At 44.2% G+C, this 27,827-nt stretch overlaps 1 protein-coding gene across 2 annotated transcripts in view; it reads left to right on the forward strand.

Annotated features, from left to right (window-relative positions):
* The window catches only part of LOC143928074 (complement factor H-like), a 1,075,600-nt gene that overhangs the window by 37,648 nt on the left and 1,010,125 nt on the right, over positions 1-27,827 (forward strand). For both annotated transcript variants that reach the window (XM_077452686.1, XM_077452684.1), the window contains exon 2: positions 16,067-16,255. In XM_077452686.1, coding sequence (XP_077308812.1) covers positions 16,067-16,255 — 189 coding nt within the window. The remainder of the gene's footprint in view (positions 1-16,066; positions 16,256-27,827) is intronic.

Genomic DNA, 27,827 nt, shown 5'->3' on the forward strand with positions numbered 1-27,827 from the left:
GTGGCAGCAAAGAGCCCGATGTCAGTGACACAGCAGCAGCTGCTGACTCGCACACATTCTGGAAGCCAGCGCAGCCATAGAGCTTTCATACAGCTCTCCCTGCCTTCTCTCATCCGGGCCCTTCTAGACTCTGGGGCCCCTTACAAGAGTGTGGGCTGTACACCCCTGATGGCGGCCCTGAGTATAGCATACTAACATCTGAAAAAAATCTAAAAACACCAAAGCAGCAGACTTTGTGAAAAATGTATGTATATTTGTGTCATTCTCAAAACTTTTGGTCACGGCTGTATATATATTAGTGGTTAGCACTTCTGCCTTGCCACACTGGGCTTCCTGGTTTGAATCACACTCATGACACTATCTGCATGGAGTTTGCATGGTTTCTCTCTGCTTGCCTGGGTCTCTTCCCACACTCCAAAGACATGCTGGTAGGTTAATTGGCTCCTGTCCAAACTGACACTAGTGTGGGTGTGTATGCAGGTTACATACTGTAGTGACCGTAGCATCATAAACTGTAAGCTACTTGAGGGCAGGGACTGATTTAAATGCACAGTAAGTGCTGTGCAAATATTATTGATGTAAATATACCTGTAATATATATAAAAAATGAATGAGTACTATAATGCATGCTTAATAACAAGTGCAAAGTTGCGCAGAAGGGGACCTTTCTGATGTTCTTTATTGTTTCCAATTCAATTAACATGGCACAAGAGTGCCAATTAAACCTTGGCAAACATTCAGAAGTTTTATTTTAAATGCACAAAAAGGAAAAGAAAGCTGTATTCATTCAAGAGTATACAGTCACATTCAAGCTTGCAGGAACCAAGGAAATGATAAGCATGATAACTACAAAGGAGACATTTATGAACATGCCAAGAGCAACCTCTAGTGGAAGACTGTCAGACTTTAAGTGTATGACAATCCTTATAAGAATATTATATATATATATATATATATATAAAATTTATAAATGTTTGTTTTTTCCTGTCCTGTTCCCCATAGTACAGAATACATGCAACATTTTGTCTCCTGTTACTGAGTGCTTTCTAAACCTAGTGATGAGGTCTCCCTTTCCCTTGGCCATCTGACAATATAGCTAGAAAGGAGATGGCTGCTTCATAATGGACACTTGGCTCTGAGCACATTCCTGAGACAAGCGAGACTATTATTATTATTATTATTATTATTATTATTATACAGGATTTATATAGCGCCGATAGTTTGCGCAGCACTTTACATTAGAGTAGACAATACAATACAATTCATGACAGGGGGAATCAGAGGGCCCTGCTCGTTAAAGCTTACAATCTAGGAGGGAGGGTCAAGTTATACAAAAGGGTAATAGCTGTGGGGGATGAGCTAATGGAGAAAATAGTGCAGTTGTTAGATGGGGGCAGGATCGGCTTCTCTGAGGAGGAAAGTTTTCAGGGATCGCCTAAAAGTGTATACATTTTAACCACTTTCAGACCGGACCAATTTGCTGGTCAAAGACCAGACCACTTTTTGCGATTCGGCACTGCGTCGCTTTAACTGACAATTGCGCGGTCGTGCGACGTGGCTCCCAAACAAAATTGACGTCCACAAATAGAGCTTTCTTTTGGTGGTATTTGATCACCCCTGCGGTTTTTATTTTTTGCGCTATAAACAAAAATAGAGCGACAATTTTGAAAAAAAAACGCATTATTTTTTACTTTTTGTTATAATAAATATCCCCCAAAAATATATAAAAAAACATTTTTTTCCCTCAATTTAGGCCGATACATATTCTTCTACATATTTTTGGTAAAAAAAAAACGCAATAAGCGATTATTGATTGGTTTGCGCAAAAGTTATAGCGTTTACAAAATAGGGATAGTTTTATAGCATTTTTATTAATAATTTTTTATTATTTTTTTTTTACTAGTAATGGCGGCGATCTGCGATTTTTATTGTGACTGCGACATTGTCGGGGACCCATCGGACATTTTTGACACATTTTTGGGACCATTGTCATTTATACAGTAATCACTGCTATATAAATGCAGTGATTCCTGTGTAAATGACACTGGCAGTGAAAGGGTTAACCAGTGGGTGGCAGTGTAGGGGTTAAGTGTTCCTAGGGGTGTGTTACTAACTGTGGGGGGGTTGGGCTTTCATTTAGTGTACACTGATCTCTGCTCCAATCACATGGAGCAGAGATCAGCGTCACTAGTTGCTAGGCAGAATGGGAAAATGTTGTTTATACAGCATTTCCTCCATTCGGCCGCTCCGTGAGACGATCGCGGGGATGCCCGCGGCGATCGAGTCCGCGGGTCCTGCGACCGGACTCACGGGGGTCCCGACCAGCGCGGCACGTACATGTACACCAATATGCCTGCCTGTGCCATGCTGTCGACGTACATCGTCGTGCGCTGGTCGGGAAGTAGTTAAGACATTGACAGATTGGGGTAGTGAGTTCCAGAGGATGGGCGAGGCTCAGGAGAAGTTCTGGAGGCAGATATGGGACACTGTGCGGTTTGTAAGGTAGATGAGTCTGGCAGCAGAATTCATGATGGACTGAAGGGGGGATAGTCTATTTAAAGGTGAGCCAATGAGGAGGGAGTTGCAGTAGTCAAGGTGAGAGATAACCAGAGAGTGAATCAGGAGCTTTGTGGTTTCATTGGTTAGAAAGGGACGTAGTTTAGAGATGTTTCGGAGGTTGAGGCAGCAAGCAATGGCAAGAAGAATGCAGAGAGAGGAAGTGTGTCAGCCATCTCTCTGTAATCCTTTTGGCACCACTCAGGAAAGTGCCCTCTGCTCTGTACTAAGTGGGGCATGTACAATGTATCACAGAGGACTCTGTGATACATATCACTATATCTGGTGTCCCACGGTACACAGAGCATGGAAATGCAATTATTTTAATAACTATTGTAGCAATATGAACTATAATCTAAAGTACCATGTCCTACGGTCACTTTCAAAGCATTGTCTGTCCCTCTAGTTATCAGTATATCATGTGACAACATATTTGTGTGCCTGGACTACAATGGATTGTGGGATGAGTAGTTCTCCCATCCGATAATTGCTTTACATGATTATGTGCCTGGACTATATAGCACAGGGATCTTTGCTTCCATGGGGTAGATTGGTTGGAGTAGCTATAAAAGAAGCAAAAGCCTATGTGGAGCTCTCTTCCTCCTGGGCCTGACGTGAGATGGACCTCTCCATGCATGGAGATAGAGGTCGCGGCCTACCAACCGTAGTACCACCTTTCAACCCATACCTGAAGGGCCTAGCAGTGCCATTTGACATTGGACATCCAATCCTGCTGCCAGTCGGTGTACCAAGCTTCACAACCGTTCTACTGCACGAGTGTCGCTACACGAGTTACCGACTGGAAGACATTGTATTAGTCTAGTGATTGGTGAGATGGCAGTCACCCAACCTTTACCCATCCTCTAACACAGTTTCACTGGAACTCTTTGCACAGACCTCTTTACCCTAGGAATACTTTACTAAATCTATTTGAACACTGTGCTTGGACATCTTTAGCGGCTGCGGTGGGTGGCATTGGAGGTGGAGGAGAGACAAGCAGGCATGCACTGGCCATCGGGACTGCCGATGGCTAGTGAGCCAGTTTTAGTGACAGCGGACCGCCACTCCCCTCCGCTCCTCTGTCCCCTCACCTCTTCTCCCTGCTTAGTTGTGCAGCGTGGCATACAGACATGACAGTAAAGACAGGCATACAGACATGATCCTTAGGAGTGCACACTGAGAAGCTCATCATACGATGCAGAAGACATGCAGCTGCACACAGCTGTAGCATAAACTTCCCCGGTACTCGTTCTCTTATTCTTTCCTTCCCCCGCTCTCCATCCTATTTGCTGCCGCAGAGAATCTAGATGAGAGCAGGGGAAGGAAAAAACAAGAGAACGAGTGCCGAGGAAGTTTACGTTACAGCTGTGTGCAGCTGCATGTCTTCTGGATCGTATGATGAGCTTCTCAGTGTGCACTCCTAAGGATCATGTCTGTATGCCTGTCTATATACTGTCATGTCTGCATGATGCGCTGCATAACTAAGCAGGGAGAAGGGGTGAGCGCTGGGAGGGGGAGCACATGTGGGACCAAAACAGCATGCGGGGGACAAGCGCAGCACAGAGCACATGGGGGACCACAGGAGCGTGGGGGGACCAGAGGAGCAATGGGGGGGTGATAGAGGAGCATGTGGGGGGTCTAAAAGAGCACAGGGGGACCACAGGAGCAAGGGGGACCAGAAGATCAGGAGAGGGATGCAGAAGCATGTGGTGGAACAGAGAAGGGGGGGGGGGGTGGAGACCAGAGAAACACAAGGGTACAGAGGAGCATTGAGGGGAATCAGATGAGCATGGGGGGGGGGGGCAGAGGAGCAGGAGAGGAACGCATAAGCATGTGGGGGAACAGAAAAGCAGGGGGAGGACCAGAGGAGCATGGGGAAGGGGACAGACAGCTGACTCAACAGCTATGGCCTGGGAGTTCTCACTTCTGCCTAGACTTCTTGTCCCATTACGGGGAGGGCACTGAACTGATTCTTTGCCTCGGGTGAAATAATGTCTAGCTTCCACACTGGTACTGCCTATATGAGTACCAGTACCAGCCGTTCTACTCTAATAAGGTAGAACGGCTAACGGCTAGTGAAGGGGGGGAGCTTGGATGGCCAGCCGGGGGGGGTGGGTTTGGCTGGCATGGGTGAGACCTGTCAAAGTTGGCTTGTCTGGATGAAGTCCAGGACCACATTTTTGCCCAAGTCCAGCCCTGGAGACAAGCGGGCAGATGAGCAGAGATTACATCATCTCTCTCCGCCTGCCCATCACCACTCTTCCACCCTCACAGCCGGGACTTCAACGTGGGGCAGTGAGAGATGATATAATCTCTCACTGCCTGCCACACATCAGCGCTTTTCTGCCCTCACAGTGCGGGCCTTTTAAATGTCAGAGGTGCGACGGGGAGCAGAGAGATTACATCATCTCTCACTGCCCGCCCCGCATCTCCGCTCTCCTGCCCTCACTAAATGGACTAGTGCTGCCAGCCTGCCACCAATGCAGCGAGAATGCACATTTGGTGGCACTGGCTGGCATGGCAAGTGACATGCCCTGGGCTCCCACTGATTCTGCATTATGGTGAGTTTCCCCACTTCGTTATATATTACAATATAATAAACAATGCCATTCAATCACCCTGAAACCATATTAACCATTATGCCATGATGACACCAGCCTTCCTTTTCCTGCAAAACATTGCTTACCACCGGTTTGCCCCCCCGCCCCCCCAGGACCGCTGCTATGGGCTCTAGTCCCAGATCTTTTGCAGACCTAGCAACGCCCCTGGCTGGAACCAACCTATTTATTTTGTTCATAAACGACCTGGAGGTGGAGGATGGGGTAAATAGTTCAATCTCTGTATTTGTGGACGAAACTAAGCTAAAGCAGGGCAATAAATTCTCTGCAGGATGTGGAAACCTTACAAAAAGATCTGAACACAATATGGGATGTGGCGTACAGGATTGAGTTAAAGCACATTGGACATAGATGGACACTCTCTCTTTCCTTTTTTTTCTTTTTGTTTGGTTTTATATTGTATGGAATAAAATATATTGTGGTATATGTAAGCTGAGACACAATGCATTAATAATGGAAACAAGTGAATAATTGTGTTTTTTGTTTTTTTGTTATGACAAATCTCAATAAATTTATGAGTGACCTAATATACCTGTAATGAAAGATGTTCCACATCCTGTAGGAATCTTTACTGCATGGGTGTCCAGACCTCTTCCTGTATCTGAACTTAGTCTCTGCCAGAGTTAATGCTGTAGCTTTGACTCTTTTGCAAAGCTGTAAAAAATATCTTGATAAGGAACTTGGCTCTCCTCTCTCACAGAGCTCACACCTGGAAGCCCGATGATCCTTGTGTAACCCAGACACAGGGGATCACATTACCACTGTATCTGGGTGATCATATGGTCCAGTGGTGGCCTGCCCATAGGGGGCACAGGGGTGCCGCCCCCCGAAGCTATTCATCATTAAAAAATAAATGCTGGCCCTTTAAGTGTGTGTGGGATGCCAGGCACACAGGTGTATGGGATGCATGATGTGCTGCAATCACTGGAAAAAAAATAAAATAATAATGGCCCTTTAATTGTGTGCAGGGCGCCGGACACACAGCTGCTATGAGAAGCATGATGTGTTTGCAATCACGTGATTACAAACAAGAAGCACTACTGGCTTTCTTGAAAAGTCCTCGGGGCGCTGAGCTCTGCCTCCTGACCACTCCCTCTAGCATTGTTCCATGTTGATGGGTCCTGTGCCTTCACTTCCTGTTTCGGACTTATCTTGGCCAGTACAAAGGTGGAAGACAGGCAACTTGTGTGAGAGCTGTGAGTACGAGAGGGGGGGGGGGGGCTGACACGGGGGCTCTGATGGGCACATGTAATGTAAAGGGGAACTCTGATGGGGACATCTGATGTAAAAGGGGGCTCTAATAAGGACACCTTATGTTAAGTGGTTTTATTTTACTTGAAACGTGGATGTGATTGGCCTACTGTAGCACAGTGAGCCTGCAATTGATGGGCACAGTTTTATCCAGCAGTAATAATAATCACCTGATAAATGGCCATTTACAGTCCTGCATTACTACCAGTTTAATTTTTCAGTTTGCTTGCACACCCTAGTCCCCCCCCCCCCCCAAAAAAAAAAAAAAAAAACAATTTTTGAGCACCAGCCACCACTGATATGGTCTTTTTGCATCGAATTGCTGTGTCCAATCACATGGTAAACATAGGAAACCAAGTGTAAACATTAGTTCTCTCTGCTCTCACACAGATCAGCTGTGAGAGCAGAGAGAAGAGTTGCTGCAGCCTGTGTCTGTACAGCAGCTTGCAACACTGTATGTACACTCACAGACTGCAGTGCCAGCCTGCACCAGTGTCCCTGATCACTGCCCCAAATAAAATACTAATAAGTGCAGCCACTCCCTGTCAACTGTGCTCAAAAAAAACACCACCATACCAAAATTCTGATCACCATTGATGCCAGAAATTCTCCTCCTTGTAGGATGGAGACAACTGATTGGATTGACTCCATGTGAAAGGAATGGATATTCAAGTGCCGGTTTAGATCCTTGAGATCTAAAATGGGTCTGACTTTCCTGTTTGGTTTTGGCACCGTGAAGAGGTTTGAATAAAACCTTGACCCCTGTTCTTCTGTGGCAACCACCGATATCACCTTTTGAGACCAGATGATCCAAAGCCAGAAAGAGACTTCCTTTTCCCTGGGTCTCTGGGAACGTTTTGATTTTAGAAAACAAGGAGACGGGAATTCTCTGAACTCTAGTTTTTAACCTAGAGAAATTGAGGAAGCCATCCATCTGTCTTGACATTGTTCCTGCCAGACTTTTGTAAAGTGTACAAGCCTTCCCCCCCACTCAAGCGAGCGGGGGCGCCCCATAATAAGGAGGCTTTAGTATTTTGTTTCACAGGCTTCCTGCCCCAGGTCCTCTTTTGGCCCTGGGACTGCCTCTGAGGTCTTCCTCTTGAACCTGATGGTGGAGGCCATCGAGACTGCCTGGAGGCTGATGCCCCTGGCACTGGAGAAGATGCAGGTTTAATGGAAAATGCTTATACTACTTAACTGATAAAAGACAACTTTTTCCATTAGAAATTCTTTGGATATACTTATCCAGATTGTCTCCAAATAACCATTCACCATGAAATGGGAAACTGGCCAAGAGCTTTTTTCATGGCGCTTCGGCTGACCAATTTTTCAACCATAGGATTCTACGCACATGCACCAGCCCTAGCATGAGCCGTGAGGCTTGGAGAATAGAATCTTTCATAGCGTCCACTGTGAAACGCAATGCTTCTGATATACTGGCCAACTCCTGTGCCTGCTGATCGGGAATAATTTTGAGTACCTCTACAAACTGGTCCCTTTAAAGACTGAGATACTCCAATCGCTGCCAATGCAGGCTGAACGACTGAACCTGCGAGAGAAATGTTGTTTTTAAAGAGAAATTCCAACTTATCTGTTGGATCTTTCAACATTTGAGCATTGGTTCAGGTTCTTATTCAGAGGATATAGCAGCGTCAATTGCTGGAATCCCCCATTATAGAATTTTTCCTCCATAGGATAAATTATAGAAAACTTTTTAGGAGGAAAAAACTGTTTATATGGGTGTTCCCACTCAGAATACATAAGTTTCTTTTTGTCATGAATGGATAGGAAAGGCATCAACAGATTAGAGTTGGGCACATCGACTGACTGCGTTACAGGCAGTAAAAAAGTCGAGTGGACCAATTAGTGAAGGTGTGTACCAACAGTCTCTCCTGCGAAGCTGATCCTTCCATATTAGGATCATCGGAAGAGCGGCCCTGGGTATGTTTCTGTTATCTGTTCAGATGAAGACACAGACTCTTCAAGTCACTGTCACTTAATAAATCAATTTATTCAGATCTTTTAATTTGGATGAGTTTTACTTTTCTTATAATCTCTTTCAATCTTATGTTTTGTTTGCCTTGTTTTTTTTCTTTTTTTCTTTTTTTTTCTAGAATGCAAGACAAAATGGAACTTTAGCTTGGTAGGAGATGGTTGATCAGTTGAAAGTACACTGGAGATTTTTTCGTATTGCTTAATCTTGGAGGCAATGTTTGGGCAAATCTTGTTAAATAATTGTAATTTCCTTGCAATTCTTTACATTTATGTTCTCCATGGTACCAAAACTGAGCACAAAAACTGCATTTCTCCCCAGGAGTGAACCAGCCTGGCATTTCAGGTAGCAAGAGAGTGGAGAGCATGCAGTCTCCCTGAGTGGATACCAGTCTAAGTGCCTTACAGCATTTGGGGGTGCTTTGATAAGGTTTCATAAATGAGCCTGTTGGGCATCAGGCTCATTGATGCCCCCATCCCCAGAAAGGGGTGTCTGCAAAAGGTGGCTTATGTTTCATCTACCTGCTCCCATTAGGGGCAAGTAGTTGGTCATCCTACCCCCCCCCCCCCCCCCCCCCCGAACTGGTTTTGGGGTCCCTAGGAAAATAAATCAAAATAAATAATAAAAACTCATAACACATTAAATAATATTTTAATATTCTATTTTTAACTAATATTTACCTTTCCATGGTCCAACGGTGTCCAAAGGTACTCCCAAAAAATACAAATGTAGGCAATGACATCACGGGCATCTCTCTCTCCGGAGTTCTCTGGGAGTATAAATTGGGCACAGAAATCCATTCCCAGCATGAGAAATCTGACATTGATGAAATGGAAGTTTGAGCAGGGAGAAAGGGCTAAAATAGAAAGCATGCTATCATTATGTTAAATCCTCAAAACCTACATTTATTGTCTTGCACTCACAAAGGGACCTAAAACAAGCATGCCGAAAAATAAAATTAAATTGAAATTTAAAATCTCTCAAATCAACTGGGGATAGCCAGGGATAGCTGTTTGTCAAATCTGTTCAATGGAATGTAATTCCTGCCTGAGGCTGGGTTCACACTATTGTGAATTGGATGCGGCTTTCCCCACATCCAATTTACATGTCAGGAGATTGTGACCTGCTCTCAATGGAGTCAGTTCACACTTCTCCAGGGCGGTTGCAGCGTGAATTGCACAGAAGTCCTTTGTGTCTTCTGGTCTGTTTCATGTCTGAATTCAGCCTAAAATTCAGACCAAATTTGGACCTGAAACAATGAACAGGGACGCACCAGATCCCTGCTGTCAGCCAATTTGTATGGCAATGTGAACCCAGCCTGAAAACTGCTGGCCACATTTCATACATAGGGTTTTTTCTCACAGATTAGGTGCAGGGACATAACCATGCCCTCACTTCAAGCCCCCTCCCCATTCACACGGGGAGAGGGCATGGCATGAAAGGGTGGGTGTGGCCAAATTGCAGTGGGAGTGCCTTACAAATACCATGAGTGCATTATGCACAGGGTTCAGATGTACACAACATACGGTGTGCAGGACTCAGGAGTGTGCTACATACAGGAGGCAGGACTAAGGAGTGTGTCACATACAGGAGGTAGGACAGGACTCGGGAGTTTTCTACGTACAGGAGGCAAGACAGGACTCGGAAGTGTGCTACATACAGGAGGCAGGATTCAGGAGTGTGCTACATACAGGAGGCAGGACTCGGGAGTGTACTATGTACAGGAGGCCAAAGGAGGGGAGTAAGTGCTGCAAATGGTCTGGAAATGGCCTAACCCACATCCCATTTAATGGTAGATGCGAAAAGGGTGCCTCAGTGGGACTTTAAAGGGCAGGACAAGTATTTAGTAAGCAATATCTTACTGTAAAATAAAAGGGTTAGTGGTCATATGGGCAAACAGAAGCCCAAATAGTAGAAGGGATATGAATGAATGTGTGGATACAAAAAGCAAAACAGGATACAAAATACAATAAACACAAAGAGCAAAATACAGGTGAATATTCCTATTCCGACGCGTTTCAAACTCTTCCTCAGGGAAATGGATCAGCAAACATATAATATCAATCTACAAAAAAGAAATAACTTAAGATGCGTGGCTAATACAAAGGTTATAGTCACTGTAGCATACTAACATTGAGCAAAAGCTAGTATTGTACTGACCCTGTATCAGAAGCTTGATACGTCATAAATGGATCCATAATTATAGTTAAAAACAATGGTAGACCTCAGGAGAACAGGAAGGGGAGGTGTGCTGCCTTGTGTCTCCTCACATCCGATGAAGGAACCAGGAGGTGGCGAGAGACTGATCCTTGAAAAATTGCTCCTGCCCTGGATGGAAGGCTCACAGCCTTGAGTGAGGAAATGGGGGTTCACCCAACAGAGGGCATCAGTGGAGGTCCCTCACAGAACCCGCAGGGGGTAATCTAAAAAGGGTACATACGATGTAAGTAAGATTGAAATGAGCTCGAAATAAAATCACTCAAGGCTGTGAGCCTTCCATCCAGGGCGGGAGATATTTTTCAAGGATCAGTCTCTCTCCACCTCCTGGTTCCTTCATCGGATGTGAGGAGACACAAGGCAGCACACCTCCCCTTCCTGTTCTCCTGAGGAGTACCATTGTTTTTAACTATGTATAATTATGGATGCATTTATGACGTATCAAGCTTCTGATACAGGGTCAGTACAATACTAGCTTTTTCTCAATGTTAGTATGCTACAGTGACTATAACCTTTGTATTATCCATGCATCTTATGTTTCTTTTTTTGTAGATTGATATTATATGTTTGCTGATCCATTTCCCTGAGGAAGAGTTTGAAACACTAGAAATGCATCAGTTAGGAATATTCACCTGTATTTTGCTCTTTGTGTTTATTGTATTTTGCATCCTGTTTTGCTTTTTGTATCCACACATTCATTCATATCCCTTCTACTATATGGGCTTCTGTTTGCCCATATGCCCACTACCCCTTTGATTTTACTTGAAGTAAAATAAAAATCTTTGTTTTAAAGTAAGATATTGCCTGCTAAATACTTGTTCTGCCCCTTTAAATTTCCGCAGAGGCACCCTTTTTGCATGTACAGGAGGCATGATTCAGGAGCGTGCTACATACAGGAGGCAGGGCACGGGAGTGTTTTATGTACAGGAGGCAGGACAGGACTCGGGAGTGTGCTACGTACAGGAGGCAGGATTCAGGAGTGTGCTACATACAGGAGGCAGGAGTGTTATGTACAGGGTGCAGAGTTAAGTAATGCATGTTTCACAGGCCAGTCTACCCCAATACCCCTCTTCCCTTCCCCAGTACAGAGCTCTACCCCAAACCTGCCCTTCCAGTACAAATCTGTCCTTTGTCAGCTAAATCAAATCTTCCCTCCCCCATCTAGAGAGTACCAAAGAGAAGGACTGTGGCTGAAGAGCAGCAACAACTTAGTTACAAAGCGTGTGCAGCCTGCATGCTTAGGTGGAGCTGCCACAGGGACACTGGAGCAACTTTGCACACCCCCCCCCGCCCCCTCCCTCCCTCTTTTCTAGGGATGAGCTAAACACCCCCCGGTTCGGATTGCAACAGAACATACTGAACAGGCAAAAAATTCAGAAGAACACACGTTAAAGTCTATGAGACACGAACATGAAAAATCAAAAGTGCTCATTGTAAAGGCTTATATGCAAGTTATTGTCATAAAAAGTGTTTGGGGACCCGGGTCCTGCCGCAGGGGGACATGTATCAATGCATTTTTTCAGGAGCAGTGTTTGTTTTTTTGTTTTTTATTATGCTTAAAGTGAAATAAAAATAAAATATTCCTTTAAATATCGTGCCTGGGGGTGTGTATAGTATGCTTGTAAAGTGGCACATTTTTCTTGTGTTTAGAACAGTACCACAGCAAAATTGTCATTTAAAACTTTTTGCAGCTGTAACTAATTGTCGGGTTTTGGCAATATAGATAAAACTCACTGAAAAAAAGGGCATGCCCCCACCCCCCCCCCCACCCCCCAGTCCATTACCAGGCCCTTTGGGTCTGGTATGAATATTAAAGGGAACCCCAAACCAAATTTTAAAAAAATTACGTGGGGGGTCCTAAAATCCATACCAGGCCCTTCAGGTCTCATATGGAAATTAAGGAGAGCCCTGCCTCAAATTTTTTTAAAAAATGGCGTAGGGCCCCCCCCCCCCCCAAAATCCACACCGGACCCTTCAGGTCTGGTATGGATTTTAAAGAGAACCCTGCGCCAAAATAAAAAAAAAATAGTGCAGTGCTCCCCCCAAAATCCATACCAGACCCTTATCCGAGCACGCACCCTGGCAAGCCACAGGAAAAGAGGGGGGATGAGAGACCACCCCCCCCTCCTGGACCATACCCGGCCACATGCCCTCAGCATGGGGAGGATGCTTTGGAGTAGCCCCCCAAAACACCTTGTCCCCATGTTGATGGGGACAAGGGCCTCATCCCCCACAACCCTTCCCCAGTGGTTGTGGGGGTCTGCAGGCGGGGGGCTTATCGGGATATGGAATTCCCCTTGGGGACAGCTTGGGATGAGTCCTTTATTAAAAAACAGTAGAGCGATGTAAATTCAAGCCGCCCGACAGACCGGAAAAAAAAAAGCCACAACACCTCCGCCTCCATGGGAGGCTCCTGCCGAATAACCCTTCTTCTGGGTGACATTTCTTATATAGCTGAGAGCGGGGCCACCAGGTGACATAAACGTGTGACCCCCCCGCCCCTCTCTTATGCCATGGGGAAACCCCCGTGACATCAGAGGGGGCGCGGGGGTCACCTGTTTACGATATGGTGATATGTGCCTGTTGTTCCATGTACTTGTATGAGAAAATATCCTGTTGTATTGCTTCCTTTGTGTTCCTGCCAGTCCTTCTGCTTTCCTTTTAAAAACTGACTATACTAGGTATGAAAGCACACCATGGTCAGTTCTCTAGCTATGCTGGGAACTCGGTGTGCTCCCCTCCAATAATCAGACTTGTCCTGACAAACTGCCATCCTGCACACAAAGGGAGCTACGGGAACTCCATATTGTTCTGTATACGCTTTTTCGAAGATTATCAATGGAGAGCACATTGATTGTGTGTGTTTTCTCCATTTTCTACTAACTGCTGAGCTGGCGATTCATTTCAATTCTCTCCTATGGAGACAAGCGTGTCAGACTTCCTGATAATTCAGGGGTCAACATGTTCTGGTAAGTGCATTTTATCAGCTGTTGGATGGATTGTTACTCCTCTTTTATGGACTAGGATTCATCCATTCACGTGGTCTTCTCCATCTCCTCTTTCTGTGACTCAGTGGATTTTTATGTTAAAATTGATGGACAATTTTATTAATAATATTACGCTGCAATATGATGTGATTAACCTGATGTGTTCCCCTTGAAATTTTAGTAACTTGCATTCTTTATATGTTTGCTCTGATTGCCCCATTCTAGTACATTGTCCTGACACGTCCACCTGCACAGCCGTTCACAGGGAGGTTCAGGATTCTGTTTTTCCTCCCCCCAGCTCTTATGCAGCTGAGAACAGAGGGAATGTGATCACATATGTAGCAAGGTCCCCGGCCTGCTTCGGTCTAATGAGAACCTCCAGGGCCAGAGATAGCGTACATTCTTATGTATATAGTGGGTTGTGAGGCATAGTGGGTGCAAAGTAGTTAGTCATTGGATGCCAGACACTTCTTGAATGCAAAAGAGATTTTATTCCTCAACAGAATTTTGGGAGAGAGGATTAGGGCCAGGACACCTTTAGGTAGTTGCAAGGCTAATTGGCAGACTCCGAGACTTCAACAGGATGACAGCCATGCAGGAAAAGGCATCCAGAAAGACGCCACATCTGCATGCGTCTCCTATGGCAACAGTCTTTAACAGTTCTTAACACAAAGTGTAACAGTTCCTTCACTTCCACAACAATCAATTCTTGTAGTTCTTCAGCCCACTGAGCTCCTGGCCTCTCACTAGACTGGTTGATTCACTGCCACTGAATCCCTTGAGCTCCTCCATGTTCATGGTAGTATCTTCCTCAAACGTCACCCCTGCCTCTCTGCTGGGTCCCTAACTGTGCACTCAAGATACTCAAGTGAATGCACATGCTCAGTGTCATATGCAGAGGTTGTCTTTGGAAAAAGACGCATGAGTGTAGCCAGCATTGCTGCAGAGGTTAAAGGGGTGGGGATAGGCCTGTCGGTGCTCAGACCATACACCACCCACGGCATCAAATCTGCATGGCTGTCATCCCTTAAGGAAGCCTCTTCTAAAGATGATGCACAAGAAAGCCCACAAACATTTGCCAAAGACAGAAAGTAGATTAAGGACATGGATTACTGGAACCATGTCTTGTGGTCTGATGATAAACTTATTTGGTTCAGATGGTGTCAAGCGTGTGTGGCAACAACCAGGTGAGGAATACAAAGACAAGTGTGTCTTGCCTACAGTCAAGCAGAGTGGTGGGAGTGTCATGGTCTGGGGCTGCATGAGTGCTGCCGGCACTGGGGAGCTACAGTTCATTGAGGGAACCATGAATGCCAACATGTACTGTGACATACTGAAGCAGCGCATGATCCCCTCCCTTCAGAGACTGGGCCACAGGGCAGTATTCCAACATAACGACCACAAACACACCTCCAAGATGACCACTGTCTTGCTAAAGAAGCTGAGGGTAAAGGTGATGCACTGGCCAAGCATATCTCCAGACCTAAACCCTATTGAGCATCTCTGCGGCAGCCTCAAATGGAAGGTGGAGGAGCGCAAGGTCTCTAACATCTAGGGCTCCATAATGTCGTCATGGAGGAGTGGAAGAGGACTCCAGTGGCAACCTTTTGAAGCTCTGGTGAACTCCATGCCCAAGAATGTTAAGGCAGTGCTGGAAAATAATGTCGGCCACACACAATAGTGACATGTTGGGCCCAATTTGGACATTTTCACTTGGGGATGTACTCACTTTTGTTGCCAGCAGCCTAAGCATTAATGGTTGTGTTGAGTTATTTTGAGGGGACAGCAAATTTACACTGTTATACAAGCTGTACACTCACTAATTTACATTGTAGCAAAGTGTCCTTTCTTCAGTGTTGTTACATGAAAAGATAGAATAAAATATTTCCTAAAATGTGAGGGGTGTACTCACTTTTGTGAGATGCTGTATCTATACAAAAATGTTCCGTCTTTCATTTATATTTTAAATTGAATGGGTTGTTTTACAAGGTAGGATTTTTTTAAATATACTTACATTTTCACACTGGCAAATCTTGTTTAATGCAATTTTTTTCAACATGACAATCTTTTTTGTAAAAGGGCAAATCTTGTTTGAAAATAGTCAAAAACCATTATGGTAAATAGAATTAGTGTGAAATATTGACTTGTGGCCAAAAAATGGTCTAATCTAGGGCAAAAGTTGTTCAGATCATGGACAAAAAAAAGAAGATAAATATACCCAAGTATGTAGCAAATACAGTAAACAGTAAAGGGGGAAAAAATATATATATATATAAATGAATACATGCTAACAACAATCCTCTTTTGTGTGCAAAAATTTGCTAGAGAAGTCTAATGGTATATAACAGTGAGTAGGAGTTTAACTGAGAATGTTAGGCGTTTCATATCACAGCTGTCTATCACTATCCAGACATATCACATTAACAACGCTTTAATTATGTTAGATTCCTGTGGACCACCACAAAGATTTCAAGATAAAGAGCTGCAGGGTGACTGGAATAAACAATTTTATCCTGCTGGCACAGAAGCACAGTATTCCTGCAGACCTGGCTACATCCGTCTTGGAGCCATTCGCTATGCGTGTGTTAAAGGCAAGTGGGAAACTCTAGGTAGTGCCGTTGGACAATGCAAAAGTGAGTATATTTTTATGTAACTTTACCTGTATATGCACAATATTGGCACATCCTTTTTTTTTTTTTTTTTTTTTTGCCTTATAAATTTATTGAATGTAATAAATTTTATGCTGGATAGTGGATACCATAATATAGGCAACATGCTTTCCTATTTCATAAACACCTACAACATAAAACACAATCTAGAATTCCATCAAGGTGCATTACTGACAGTGATGTTTGCGACCGATTCATGTACCTGTCAGAGACGGGTACCTCAATCTGTCAGTGCTCGCAATGAGTCAGAGGGTCCATGCCTATCACCACTGACAGGCACATACACTATATTGAAAATTTGTGATAAACCATGCACCCTGTAAATAAATATACAATAAGGTGCAATATCATAGACAACCACTAGATGTCCCCAATGGGTGAATTGTGCAAATATATTATACAAATGTGTTGCAACTTCAAGTGCAAATGTTACACAACCATTGAGATTGCCAACTAATGTTTCCAGTGAGTGGCAGGTAATCAAGTGCAATGTCTAAAATAACTCATTCAATACAAAATATTATACATTATAATAATAACAGTCCAAAAACGTCCATCAATTAATTTCAAGTAGTGCAATTATCACATGGATCCGACGATCAAGTGCCTGAAAATCTTCCTCCAGAACCACATCAGAAAGACACCCACCGTCCGAATCTCTGGACATCAATGGAGTACGTAGATCTTTTATTAAAATGATCGCTGCTGAACCGGGCCACTTTTTGCGATTCAGCACTGCGTCACTTTAACTGACAATTACGCAGTCATACGACGCTGCACCCAAACAAAATTGATGTCTTTTTTTTTTTTTCCCACAAAAAGCGCGTTCTTTTGGTGGTATTTGATCGCCTCTGCAGTTTTTATTTTTTGCACTATAAACAAAAAAAAGAGCAACAATTTTGAAACAAATGCAATATTTTGTAATTTGCTATAATTAATATCCCCATTTTTTTTTTAAACTTTTTTCTAAGTTTTTAGGCTGATATGTGTTCTTCTACATATTTTTTGGTAAAAAAAAAAAAAAAATCGCAATATTATTTAGTTTGTGCAAAAGTTATAGCGTATACAAAATAGGGGATAGATTTATAGCATTTTTATTATTATTTTTTTTTTACTAGTAATAGTCAATCTGCAATTTTTTTTTATCGGGACTGCGACATTATGACGAACACATTGGACACTTTTGACATATGTTTGGGACCACTGGCATTTATACAGCGATCAGTGCTATAAAAATGCACTGATTAATGTAAAAATGTCACTGGCAGGGAAGGGGTTAACTGTGTTCCCTGTTTGTGTTTCTAACTGTAGGGGAGGGGACTGACCTAGAGGAAGTAACGGATCATGGTTCCTAGCTAATAAGTCACAGTTAGGGATGGGCCAAACACCCCCTGGTTCGGTTCACGCCAGAACATAATGAACAGGCAAAAAATTGGGCAGAACACACGAACACATTAAAGTCTATGGGACACAAACATGAATAATCAGTGCTAATTTTAAAGGCTTATATGCAAGTTATTGTCATAAAAAGTGTCTGGGAACCTGGGTCCTGCCCCAGGAGACATGTATCAATGCAAAAAAACATAATTTAAAATTGTCTGTCCCGGCAATACAGTTAAGTCATTGAAAAAAACGTCATGGGATTCCCCCAGGCCCTTTGGGTCTGATATAAATATTAAAGGTGAACCCCTGAACCAAAATAAAAAATAAAATAAAAATTGCGTGGTGGTCCCCCCAAATTCCATACCAGGCCCTTACGTAACCGGGTGGCCCTGCCACCATAAAACCATAGGGAAGTCCCCATGCGTCAGAGGGGGGAGGGGTCACCATGTGGCCCCGCCTTCATTTATAAAACAACTGTCACCTGCGAGGATGCATCATACAGCGGGTGTCTCCCATGGAAGCGGGTCGTCACAGCTTTGTTTTTGTTTTCTTTTTCGGTCTGTCGGTGGAGCGAGAGAAGAAGATAAATGGACTTTGTGGGAAATTTTTATTTTTTAATAAAGGACTTGTCCCAAGTTGTGTCTTGTCTTTTGTACCATTTTGACACTTTTTTTTGTGAAAAAAAGGACGTCAATTTTGTTTGGGAGCCACGTCGCACGACCAAGCAATTGTCAGTTAAAGCGACGCAGTGCCGAATCGTAAAAAGTGGTCTTGTCTTTGGCCAGCCAAATGGTCCGGGGCTTAAGTGGTTAAAATGAACACTTTTGATTTTTCATGTTAATGTCCCATAGACTTTAAAGCCCCATACACACTAGAAGATTTTCTGCTGATTTTTGTCTTCAGATTTACAAAAACCATATAATATGAGGTCAATCCTTAGGAGTTTCAATTTGTATGTAATCAGGCCATGGTTTTGGTAAATCTAAAGACAAAAATCAGCAGAAAATCTGATAGTGTGTATGGGGCTTAACAGCTGTTGCTTTCAAATTTTCCCCAAACACCGCATATTGTTCGGTGCTCTGCAGAACACCTGAACAACCAAAGTTCGGCCCGAATTTATGCTCGGGCCGAACCATTCGCCCATCCCTAGTCACAATCTGTCACACCTTTCAGAACAAAACAGGGATTTGTGTGTTTACACACACTCGTCCTTGTTCTGCCTCTTGTGCCCGCCATCGCTCGTGGCCGGCGGTCATCGCATCCGTCAGCCACGAGCATTGGCACCCGCACTGTGCAGCGGGCGCGCGCCTGCTATCCCAATCCTATCCCAATCCACCTAAACAAGTGTACAAATAGTAAAAAAGAGTAAAAGCAGGGATGCCATTTTGTGCTCCACCTGTGTTCCACTGTGGGCAGAAGTGACGTGTCATGCTTGAGAATGTGTGGCAATTTTATAACGTGCAAATGTTACATGTGCATTGAGATTGCCACCTAATGTTACCAGTGAGTGGCTGGTAATCAGTAATAAGTGCAATGTCCAAAATAACTCATTCAACACAAAATATGATAAATTATAATATTAGTCCAAAAACTTCCATCAATTAATTTCAAGTAGTGCAACGATCTCATGACTCTGACAATCAAGTGACTGAAAATCTTCAACACCGATCACTCAGCCCACTCCTCAGATTTACATGACCCCCATTACAGGAGTCATATACAGCAAGTGGATACAAGATGTTCCCGATGTTCATCTCAGTGACTCAGCAATGAATGCCTGTGACCCCTGATGACATCAGACATGCTGACGTAACGCTTTGGGCGTGGTCAAGCAGCTTGACCACGCCCAAAGCGTTACGTCAGCATGTCTGATGTCATCAGGGGTCACAGGCATTCATTGCTGAGTCACTGAGATGAACATCGGGAACATCTTGTATCCACTTGCTGTATATGACTCCTGTAATGGGGGTCATGTAAATCTGAGGAGTGGGCTGAGTGATCGGTGTTGAAGATTTTCAGTCACTTGATTGTCAGAGTCATGAGATCGTTGCACTACTTGAAATTAATTGATGGAAGTTTTTGGACTAATATTATAATTTATCATATTTTGTGTTGAATGAGTTATTTTGGACATTGCACTTATTACTGATTACCAGCCACTCACTGGTAACATTTGCACGTTATAAAATTGCCAGGGGCGTAACTATAGGGGGTGCAGCAGTTGCGACCGCAACTGGGCCCTGTGATTCAGGGGGCCCATGCAGCCCCCTCTACATATGGCCGGCAGCAGCATAGGCAGCTAGTACACACTATTACATACCCCCTCCATATCCCCCTGGGGACAGGGACCCCTTCTAACGTGGGGACAGGGACCCCCACCTCCCATTGGGGACAGGGACCCCTTCTCACCTGGGGGCAGTAACTTCATCTGCCCTGGAGAAAAGGACCTCATCTCTTCTGGGGACGGGGACCCAATCCTGCCTAGGGACAGTCCCCCAATGGGGCACCTAAAAATGTAAAAAAATAAATAAATAAAAACTACTGATACCAGTGGTGGAACTACAGGGCTCACAAAGGTCATACCTGTGACCACGCCCTGGAGTTCCACCGCCGGACTCGGAGGGAAGGGCCCTGGCTGGGGTTCAGGGGGGCCCTTCATGGTTTCTTGCATCGGGGCCCTGAAGGTTCTAGTTACGCCACTGAAAATTGCCACACATTTGTATAATATATTTGCACAATTCACCCAATGATATTGCACTTTGCACTTTATTGTATATTTATTTACAGGGTGCATGGTTTATCACAAATTTCCACTTAAAGAGGAAGTAAACCCTGATGAGTTTACTTCCTCTTTGATTCCCTGCAAAGGTAAAACATAATGGACCACTATGCATCGAATAGTAGTCCATTATGTGTCACTTACCTGACACAGGAGCCAGCGAAGTCACCGCTGTCCCCTGTAGTCCGGAGCATCCATCTTCTCGGTGGGTCTCACTGCTCTGCCGCTGTCATTCGACGCAGCCGTGATGACGTCACTCCCGTGCATGCGCACGGGAGCCGCCACTCGCGGCATATCGCCGTTGATAGCGGCACGCTCAGTGCTCCTGCTCGCCGCTGTCTATGGCGCATGTGTTTTGGCAAATATCTCCTAAACAGTGTAGGTTTGTAAGGGTTTACAACAACTTTAATAGGTTTAACCTCACAGCAAGAAGCCCCTAAATTAAAATAATTTAAATTATAATTTTGCATAGGTAGGGAGAAACATCCAGTTGCTCCCCTACTTACAACATACACTATACTGGCAAAAGTATTGGGACGCCTGTTGCACGCACATGAACTTTAATGGCATCCCAGTCTGTAGGGCTCACTATTGAGTTGTTCCACCCTTTGTAGCTATAACAGATTCAATTCTTCTGTGAAGACTGTCCACAAGGTTTAGGAGTGTGTCTCTGGAAATGTTTGTCAATTCTTTCAGAAGTGCATTTGTGAGGTCAGGCACTGATTTTGGATGAGAAGGTCTGGCTCGCAGTCTCCGCACTCATTCATTCCAAAGGTGTTCTGAGGTGAGGACTCTATGCAGGCCAGTCAAGTTCCTCCACCCAAGTCTTTGTGGACCTTGCTTTGTGCACTGGTATGCAGTCATGTTGGAACAGGAAGGGGCCATCCCCAAACTGTTCCAGCAAAGTTGGGAGCGTGAAATTGTCCAAAATGTATACTGATGCCTTAAGATTTACCTTCACTGGAACTAAGGGGCCAAGCCCAACCCCTGGAAATCTACCCCACACCATAACCCCCCCCCCTCCACCAAATAATTTGGAGGGGTAGCCCAATACTTTTGGCAATATAGTGTGAATGAGCAAGTTTGGGATAAAGGAACTTGACTGGCCTGAACAGAGTCCTGACTTCAACCGATAGAACAACTTTTGGAGTAGAGCGGAGACTGCGAGTCAGGCCTTCTTGTCCAACATCAGTGCCTGACCTCACAAATGCGCTTCTGGAAGAATGATCAAACATTCCTATAGACACTTTCCTAAACCTCGTGGACAGCCTTCCCAGAAGAGTTGAAGTTGTTATAACTGTAAAGGGTGGCCCAACTCAATATTTAACCGTACAGACTAAGACTGGGATGCCATTTAAATTCATGTGTGTGTAAAGGCAGGAATCACAATACTTTGGCAATATAGTGTATCTGAGGAGTTTTGTACTAGAGGTGGGTGGAGCCTGATGGGGAATAGAGAGACTAGTTTCCAATTAAGTTGGAGATAAAGCTCTGTGTGGGAAGCTGACACATTCATAACAATTTCTGAACACAATCATGACACCTTAAGGTTTACAAATAATAATCCAGAGTACATAAATATGAAGAGGATAATAGGATTTTTAGGGTGACAGAAATGAACCAAGAACAAACCGATATATAAAAATATCACATTTATTTATACATAAAAACATCAGGATGTCACCATACAGTTTCCATATTGTAGATGAACAGCAGTATGTTCTTGCTCTACATGTTTCGCCATACAGTGGCTTCCTCAGGAGATAAGTACTGCAAGTATGGTCACTATGAACTGAAAACAGTATATTAGAGATATACAAAATTGATGTATATGAATATTACTTCTCAATACAAACAATATACACATCAGGAAATTCTCAAAAAAGCATGAAACCAAAAAGCCAAATTCAGCATAAACCTACCTGATATAATAGAAATCCTATCAATAAATGTTAGTGGCTCTGATGTCTAGAGCAGAGAGGCATGGGCGTCCGCAGAACTTTTCAGAATTTTAGGTCAGCCATGCTCCACCCCCTTTTTGACAATGTCATAAAGGGGAGGGGTTTAGTCATCACATAAAGCGCAGGCATGTGCCCATCAATTGCAGCCTTGTTGTCCTAATCAAATGTGGCCTGTACAGTACGGAGGGTGTACAGTATGTGTGTATATATAGGGGGTGGATATTATTAATATATACAGGAAAGAAGGCAGTGTATATAGCTGTATACAGGACAGGGCAGATGATATGATCTTTCCTATATCTGGCACCCCCCTTCACTGATTATACCTGTATTCACTCAGCTGCCCCATCTGTATATATGTCAGGCCCCTACACACACATCTGTAAGCACACACAGCTCTGCCCCCCCCCCCCCCCCCCCCATACACAAACAGCCTCCTCCCTTCACTTGTACACTCAGCCCCCACTTGTAAGGTGGTCTTCCTTCTCCCAAGTCCTGTTTCCACATGTCCCTGTGAAAATACAACAGGGAGGAAAGCAAACACAAGGGCGCACATACAGGAAGCAGCCAGAGGTGGCAGTAAAGAGCTCTGTACGCTCAGTGACACTGATCTGTGGCAGCTGTGGAGCGGACTCGCACAAAGCCATCACAGCTACAGATTCGGCCACGGCAGACCCTTGAAAATTCTGGGGGGGGGGGGGGGGGGGTCACTGGCCCCTCCTTGCACCTACCTGTGGATGCCCATGGAGAGAGGACTGAAACAAAACCAAACATTTTTCTTTACCTTCACAGAATGGTGCCATACATATCTCTTCCCTCCAGTATCAGGCCGCTGCAAAAACAGCAGGCTAAGGGGCCCTTTTATACCCTCTACACTTCCTCCAGGGTCTAATGGGGAAGGGCGGATGCCTTGCATAGCATACCGCGCACACGCAAGCCACGCTGGAAGTGATGTCGTGTCATGTCTAGGCACAACAATAACCAGTGCCATGTTGGAAAATCTGCCCAGAGCAGGGAGTGGCTTCAGGCTATACAGCCCTTAGCCCCTCAACTATGCCTAAGCCCCAACAAAGATTACGGTATGGGGCAGAATCCTACTCTGGGGGCACACTTTGCAAGTGGCCAGTGGCATCTGCGCCAAATCACCCACAAAGGAAACCCTCAAAGGGGAATGACTGTGAAGTTCTGGTCGTCCATATGGTCACCCATCACCAAATAATGAGCCTCTTGAATAACCACAAACTGCCGTATAGTGGCCAAGCATGGGAAATACAGCCCCAGCATATAAAACAAATGTATTATTGACATATGGGCCAGATGTCTATGAATCCCAAGACAAAAGGCAGTGATATCTAAAAGACAAACCAGTTCCATGCTTAAAGTGGTTGTAAACCCTTACAACACACTTTGATCTACAGGTAAGCCGAGATTACCTGTAGGTCCAAGAAATATCTACTAAACCTACATGGTTTAGGAAATATTTGCCGAAAGACAGGCATCACTGTCTATGGTGCATGCGCTGTAGACAGCGGCGCACAGGCACACTGAGCGCACCACGGTCAACGGCGATATGCCGCGAGTGGCGGCTCCCGTGCGCATGTGCGGGAGTGACATCATCGCGGCTTTGCCAAATGACAGCAGCGGAGCAGCGAGACCCACCGAGAAGATGGATGCGGCGGACTACAGGGGACAGAGGTGACTTCGCTGGCTTCTGTGTCAGGTAAGTGACACATAATGGGCTACTATGCAATGCATAGTAGTCCATTATGCTTTCCCTTTGCAGGGAATGAGAGGAAGTAAACTCATCAGGGTTTACTTCCTCTTTAAATGAGTTACAAAAAACTATTAAACAAGAATATACAAACATTATATCATTTTAATAGGAACAATTATCCTAAATATGCAGTCTTAAAATTATCCTTCACAGAAGAAAGGGAAATTAAATGGCTTATAGGAAGGGTTTGTAGCTAATGGACTCATTCAGTCCAGGATGTTTCATCGCTGATAAGGTGTAGATCCATTTAGTCTCACACTACAGGAGAAATTTGTCAAGGGAAAAATTTTTTATTTGAGATCATGTAAAACTCTGGTAAAGCCCCATATGTTATCTGATTCAAGTTTCTATTTTCTTTTTTGAGACCAAAGACACATGGGGGTTGATTTACTAAAGGCAGCTCCACTTTGCACTACAAGTGCACTTGGAAGTACAGTCGCTGTAAATATAAGGCGAAGATTTGAAATGAGGGGAAGCTCTGTTGCTTTTATCATCCAATCATGTACAAGTGAAAATTCTGTTTATTTTCCTTGCATGTCCCCTCGGATCTGCAGCAACTGCACTTCCAAGTGCACTTGCAGTGCAAAGTGGATTTGCCTTTAGTAAATAAACCCCACGGACTCTGACCCTAAGAAAAAATGGTCTTTTGGTTTATCCAGCATGGAAGACCTTGCATTCACATTCCATATATTAAATTATGCCGACGGATTGACAATTGGCATTATTTAACGAGTCCATTAGCTACAAACCCTTCTTATAATCCATGTCATTTCCCTTTCTTCTGTGAAGGAGAATTTTAAGACTGTGCATATTTAGGATACTTTTTCCTATTAAAAGATGATATATTTTTTATTTTTTTTGTAACTCATTTAAGCGTGGAACTGGTTTGTCTTTCAGATATCCCTGCATTTAATATATCCCAACCTTTTGTCTTGGGATTTGTTCCATAGACATCCAGCCCATATGCCAATAATACATTTGTTTTATATGCTGGGGTTGTATTTCCCATATTTGGCCACTGGATGGCGCTTTGTTGTTGTTCAAGAGGCTCATGGTTTGGAGATGGGTAACCATATGAATGCCCAGAACTTCACCATCTTTCCCCTTTGGGGGATTTGGCGCTGACGCCACTGACCACTTGCTTAGTGTGCCACCACAGTAGAATTCTGCTCCTTTACCCTAATCTTTGTTGGGGCTTGGGCATAGCCAAGTGGCTAAGGGCTGTATAGCCTGAAGCCACTCCCTGCTTTGGACAGATTTTCCAACATGGCGCCAGTGGTTTTGTCACACCTCGATGTGACATCGCTTCCGGTACAGCTTTCGAATGCACATTGGCGATGCATGGCATCTGCGCTTCCCTCTGCACCATTAGATGCTGGAAGAAGTGGAGGGGGTATAAAAGGGCCCCTTAGGCCCCTTTCACACTAGGGCAGTTTTCAGGTCCTACAGCGCTAAAAGTAGCGCCTGTGTAGCGCCTGAAAAAAACGGCCCCTTTCACTCCAGTGTGAAAGCCGGAGGGCTTTCGCACTGGAGCGGTGCGCTAGCAGGACAGTGAAAAAAGTCCTGCTAGCCGCATCTTTGGAGCGGTGAAAGGAGCGGTGTATTCGGGGCTCCTAAACTGCTCCTACCCCTTGAAATCAACCCCTTTTCGGCCGCTAGCGGGGGTTAAACTGGCACCGTTAGCGGCCGCTAAAATGACGGTAAAGCGCAGCTAAAAATAGCGGAGCATTTTAGCCGACGCCCGCACCACCCCATTGTGAAGCGGGCCTTAGCCTGCTATTTTTGCAGCAGCCTGATACTGGAGGGAATAGATGTTTAAGGCACCATGGGACAGCAGGCTGGAAAGTTGTAGAATTTAAAGAATAAATAAAAACCAGCAGACAAGCACTTGGAATAATAAAGGCTGCGTTTGTTTATTACTGGTTTCAAAATGTACACAAATTCAATAAATGCATATTTCAATAAACTTCAGGCTCGGTTCACACAGGACGCGGCACGACTTGCCGCGCCGCGATCTGCCGCGACCTCAGCGGCGACTTGCAAACGACTTCTGTATAGAAGTCAATGCAAGTCGCCCGAGGTCGCCCAAAAGTAGTACAGGAACCTTTTTTCTAAGTCGGAGCGACTCGGGTCGCTCCTCTTAGAACGGTTCCGTAGTACAGAACGGGGGCGACTTGTCAGGTCGCGGCGCGGCAAGTCGTGCCGCGTCCTGTGTGAACCGAGCCTAACGCTAACCCAGCCACTACGGCTCAGGCAGCAACAACACAATTCCCAACTCTTGAAACTTTTATTCATGAAATACAAACTATAACTTGTCCCCCTTTTTGTATTATTTTTTTTTTTTTTTAAACTTTATTAAGAAAACACACATTATCATAAAATTTTCTTTACAAAGGTGATCTTACCACATTATAACCGCGACAAAAGATAAATTACATTAATATTATTTTTTTTTTTGCGGGGGGGAGGGAGGAAGGGGAGAAAACACCACAGCTCCTCTTCTGAGGCGAATGAGCCCCCTTGACGGAACCCCCTTTTTATAGCCCTAATAAAGCCCAGTACTGCCTGGTTTAAACCAGTTTTTCCCGGGCATTGTCACGTGTCTGAAGAGGGGTCACCTGTACCCCACCACAATACAAGTGACCTACAGCTGTTCTCCCTGAGAGCCATAGACTCCCCAGGGGGAGCTTGAAACGGATGCTCCCGCCACTCTCCCATGAGGAAAAGGGGGGGGGGGGCAAAAAACTGCCTTCCCTCTCTTCCTGTCATTCTATGAAAGTAAAGAAAAATGTTTGGTATTGTTTCAGTCCTCCTCTCTTTCTGATTGAGGGTGGAGTTGATTGTACACTGCTGAACTGTTCCTTCTCTTATTTATTGTTTATATAAGACTATCACCAGCTTTTGAATTTCATTCAGGAAGTTCCATTTTTTCAACATGTTTAAGAATCCTTCTTGGGATAAACATTTCAGAAGATTTTTGACGTTCTGGTGGGTTTAACTTATTGGTTGCATTATGTGTGTGTGCATATTTGTACATGTATATATGTTTGCCAATCTGTTCCTAATATCTATATAGTGTATGAGGGCCTTTCAAAAAATATCTTCCCGTGTTCACAGGCCTATTTCTATCGGAGTTCCTATATCCCCCCCCCAAGGTATCTCCTAATAATCGATGTCCTCTAGACATCTGAGCCGCTAACATTTATTGATAGGATATCAATTATATCAGGTAGGTTTATGCTGAATTTAGCTTTTTGGTTTCATGCTTTTTGAGAATTTAATGATGTGTATATTGTTTGTATTGAGATGGCATATTCATATACATAAATTTTTGTATATCTCTAATATACTGTTTTCAATTCATAGTGACCATACTTGCAGTACTTATCTCCTGAGGAAGCCACTGTATGGCGAAACATGCAGAGGAAGAAAATACTGCTGTTCATCTACAATATGGTTACTGTGTGGTGACATCCTGATGTTTTTATGTATAAGTAAATGTGATATTTTTATATATCGGTTTGTTCTTGGTTCATTTCTGGCACCCTAAAAATCCCATTATCCTTTTCCTATTCATGAACTTTAATATAGGGATATGGTGCCGCTGACCTTCCAACAACCAGCAATTTATATTAATAA

This window comes from Lithobates pipiens, unplaced genomic scaffold (assembly GCF_037356315.1).
Source record: "Lithobates pipiens isolate NorthernLeopardFrog02 unplaced genomic scaffold, aLitPip1_a1.2 Scaffold_23, whole genome shotgun sequence".
NCBI lineage: Eukaryota > Metazoa > Chordata > Amphibia > Anura > Ranidae > Lithobates > Lithobates pipiens.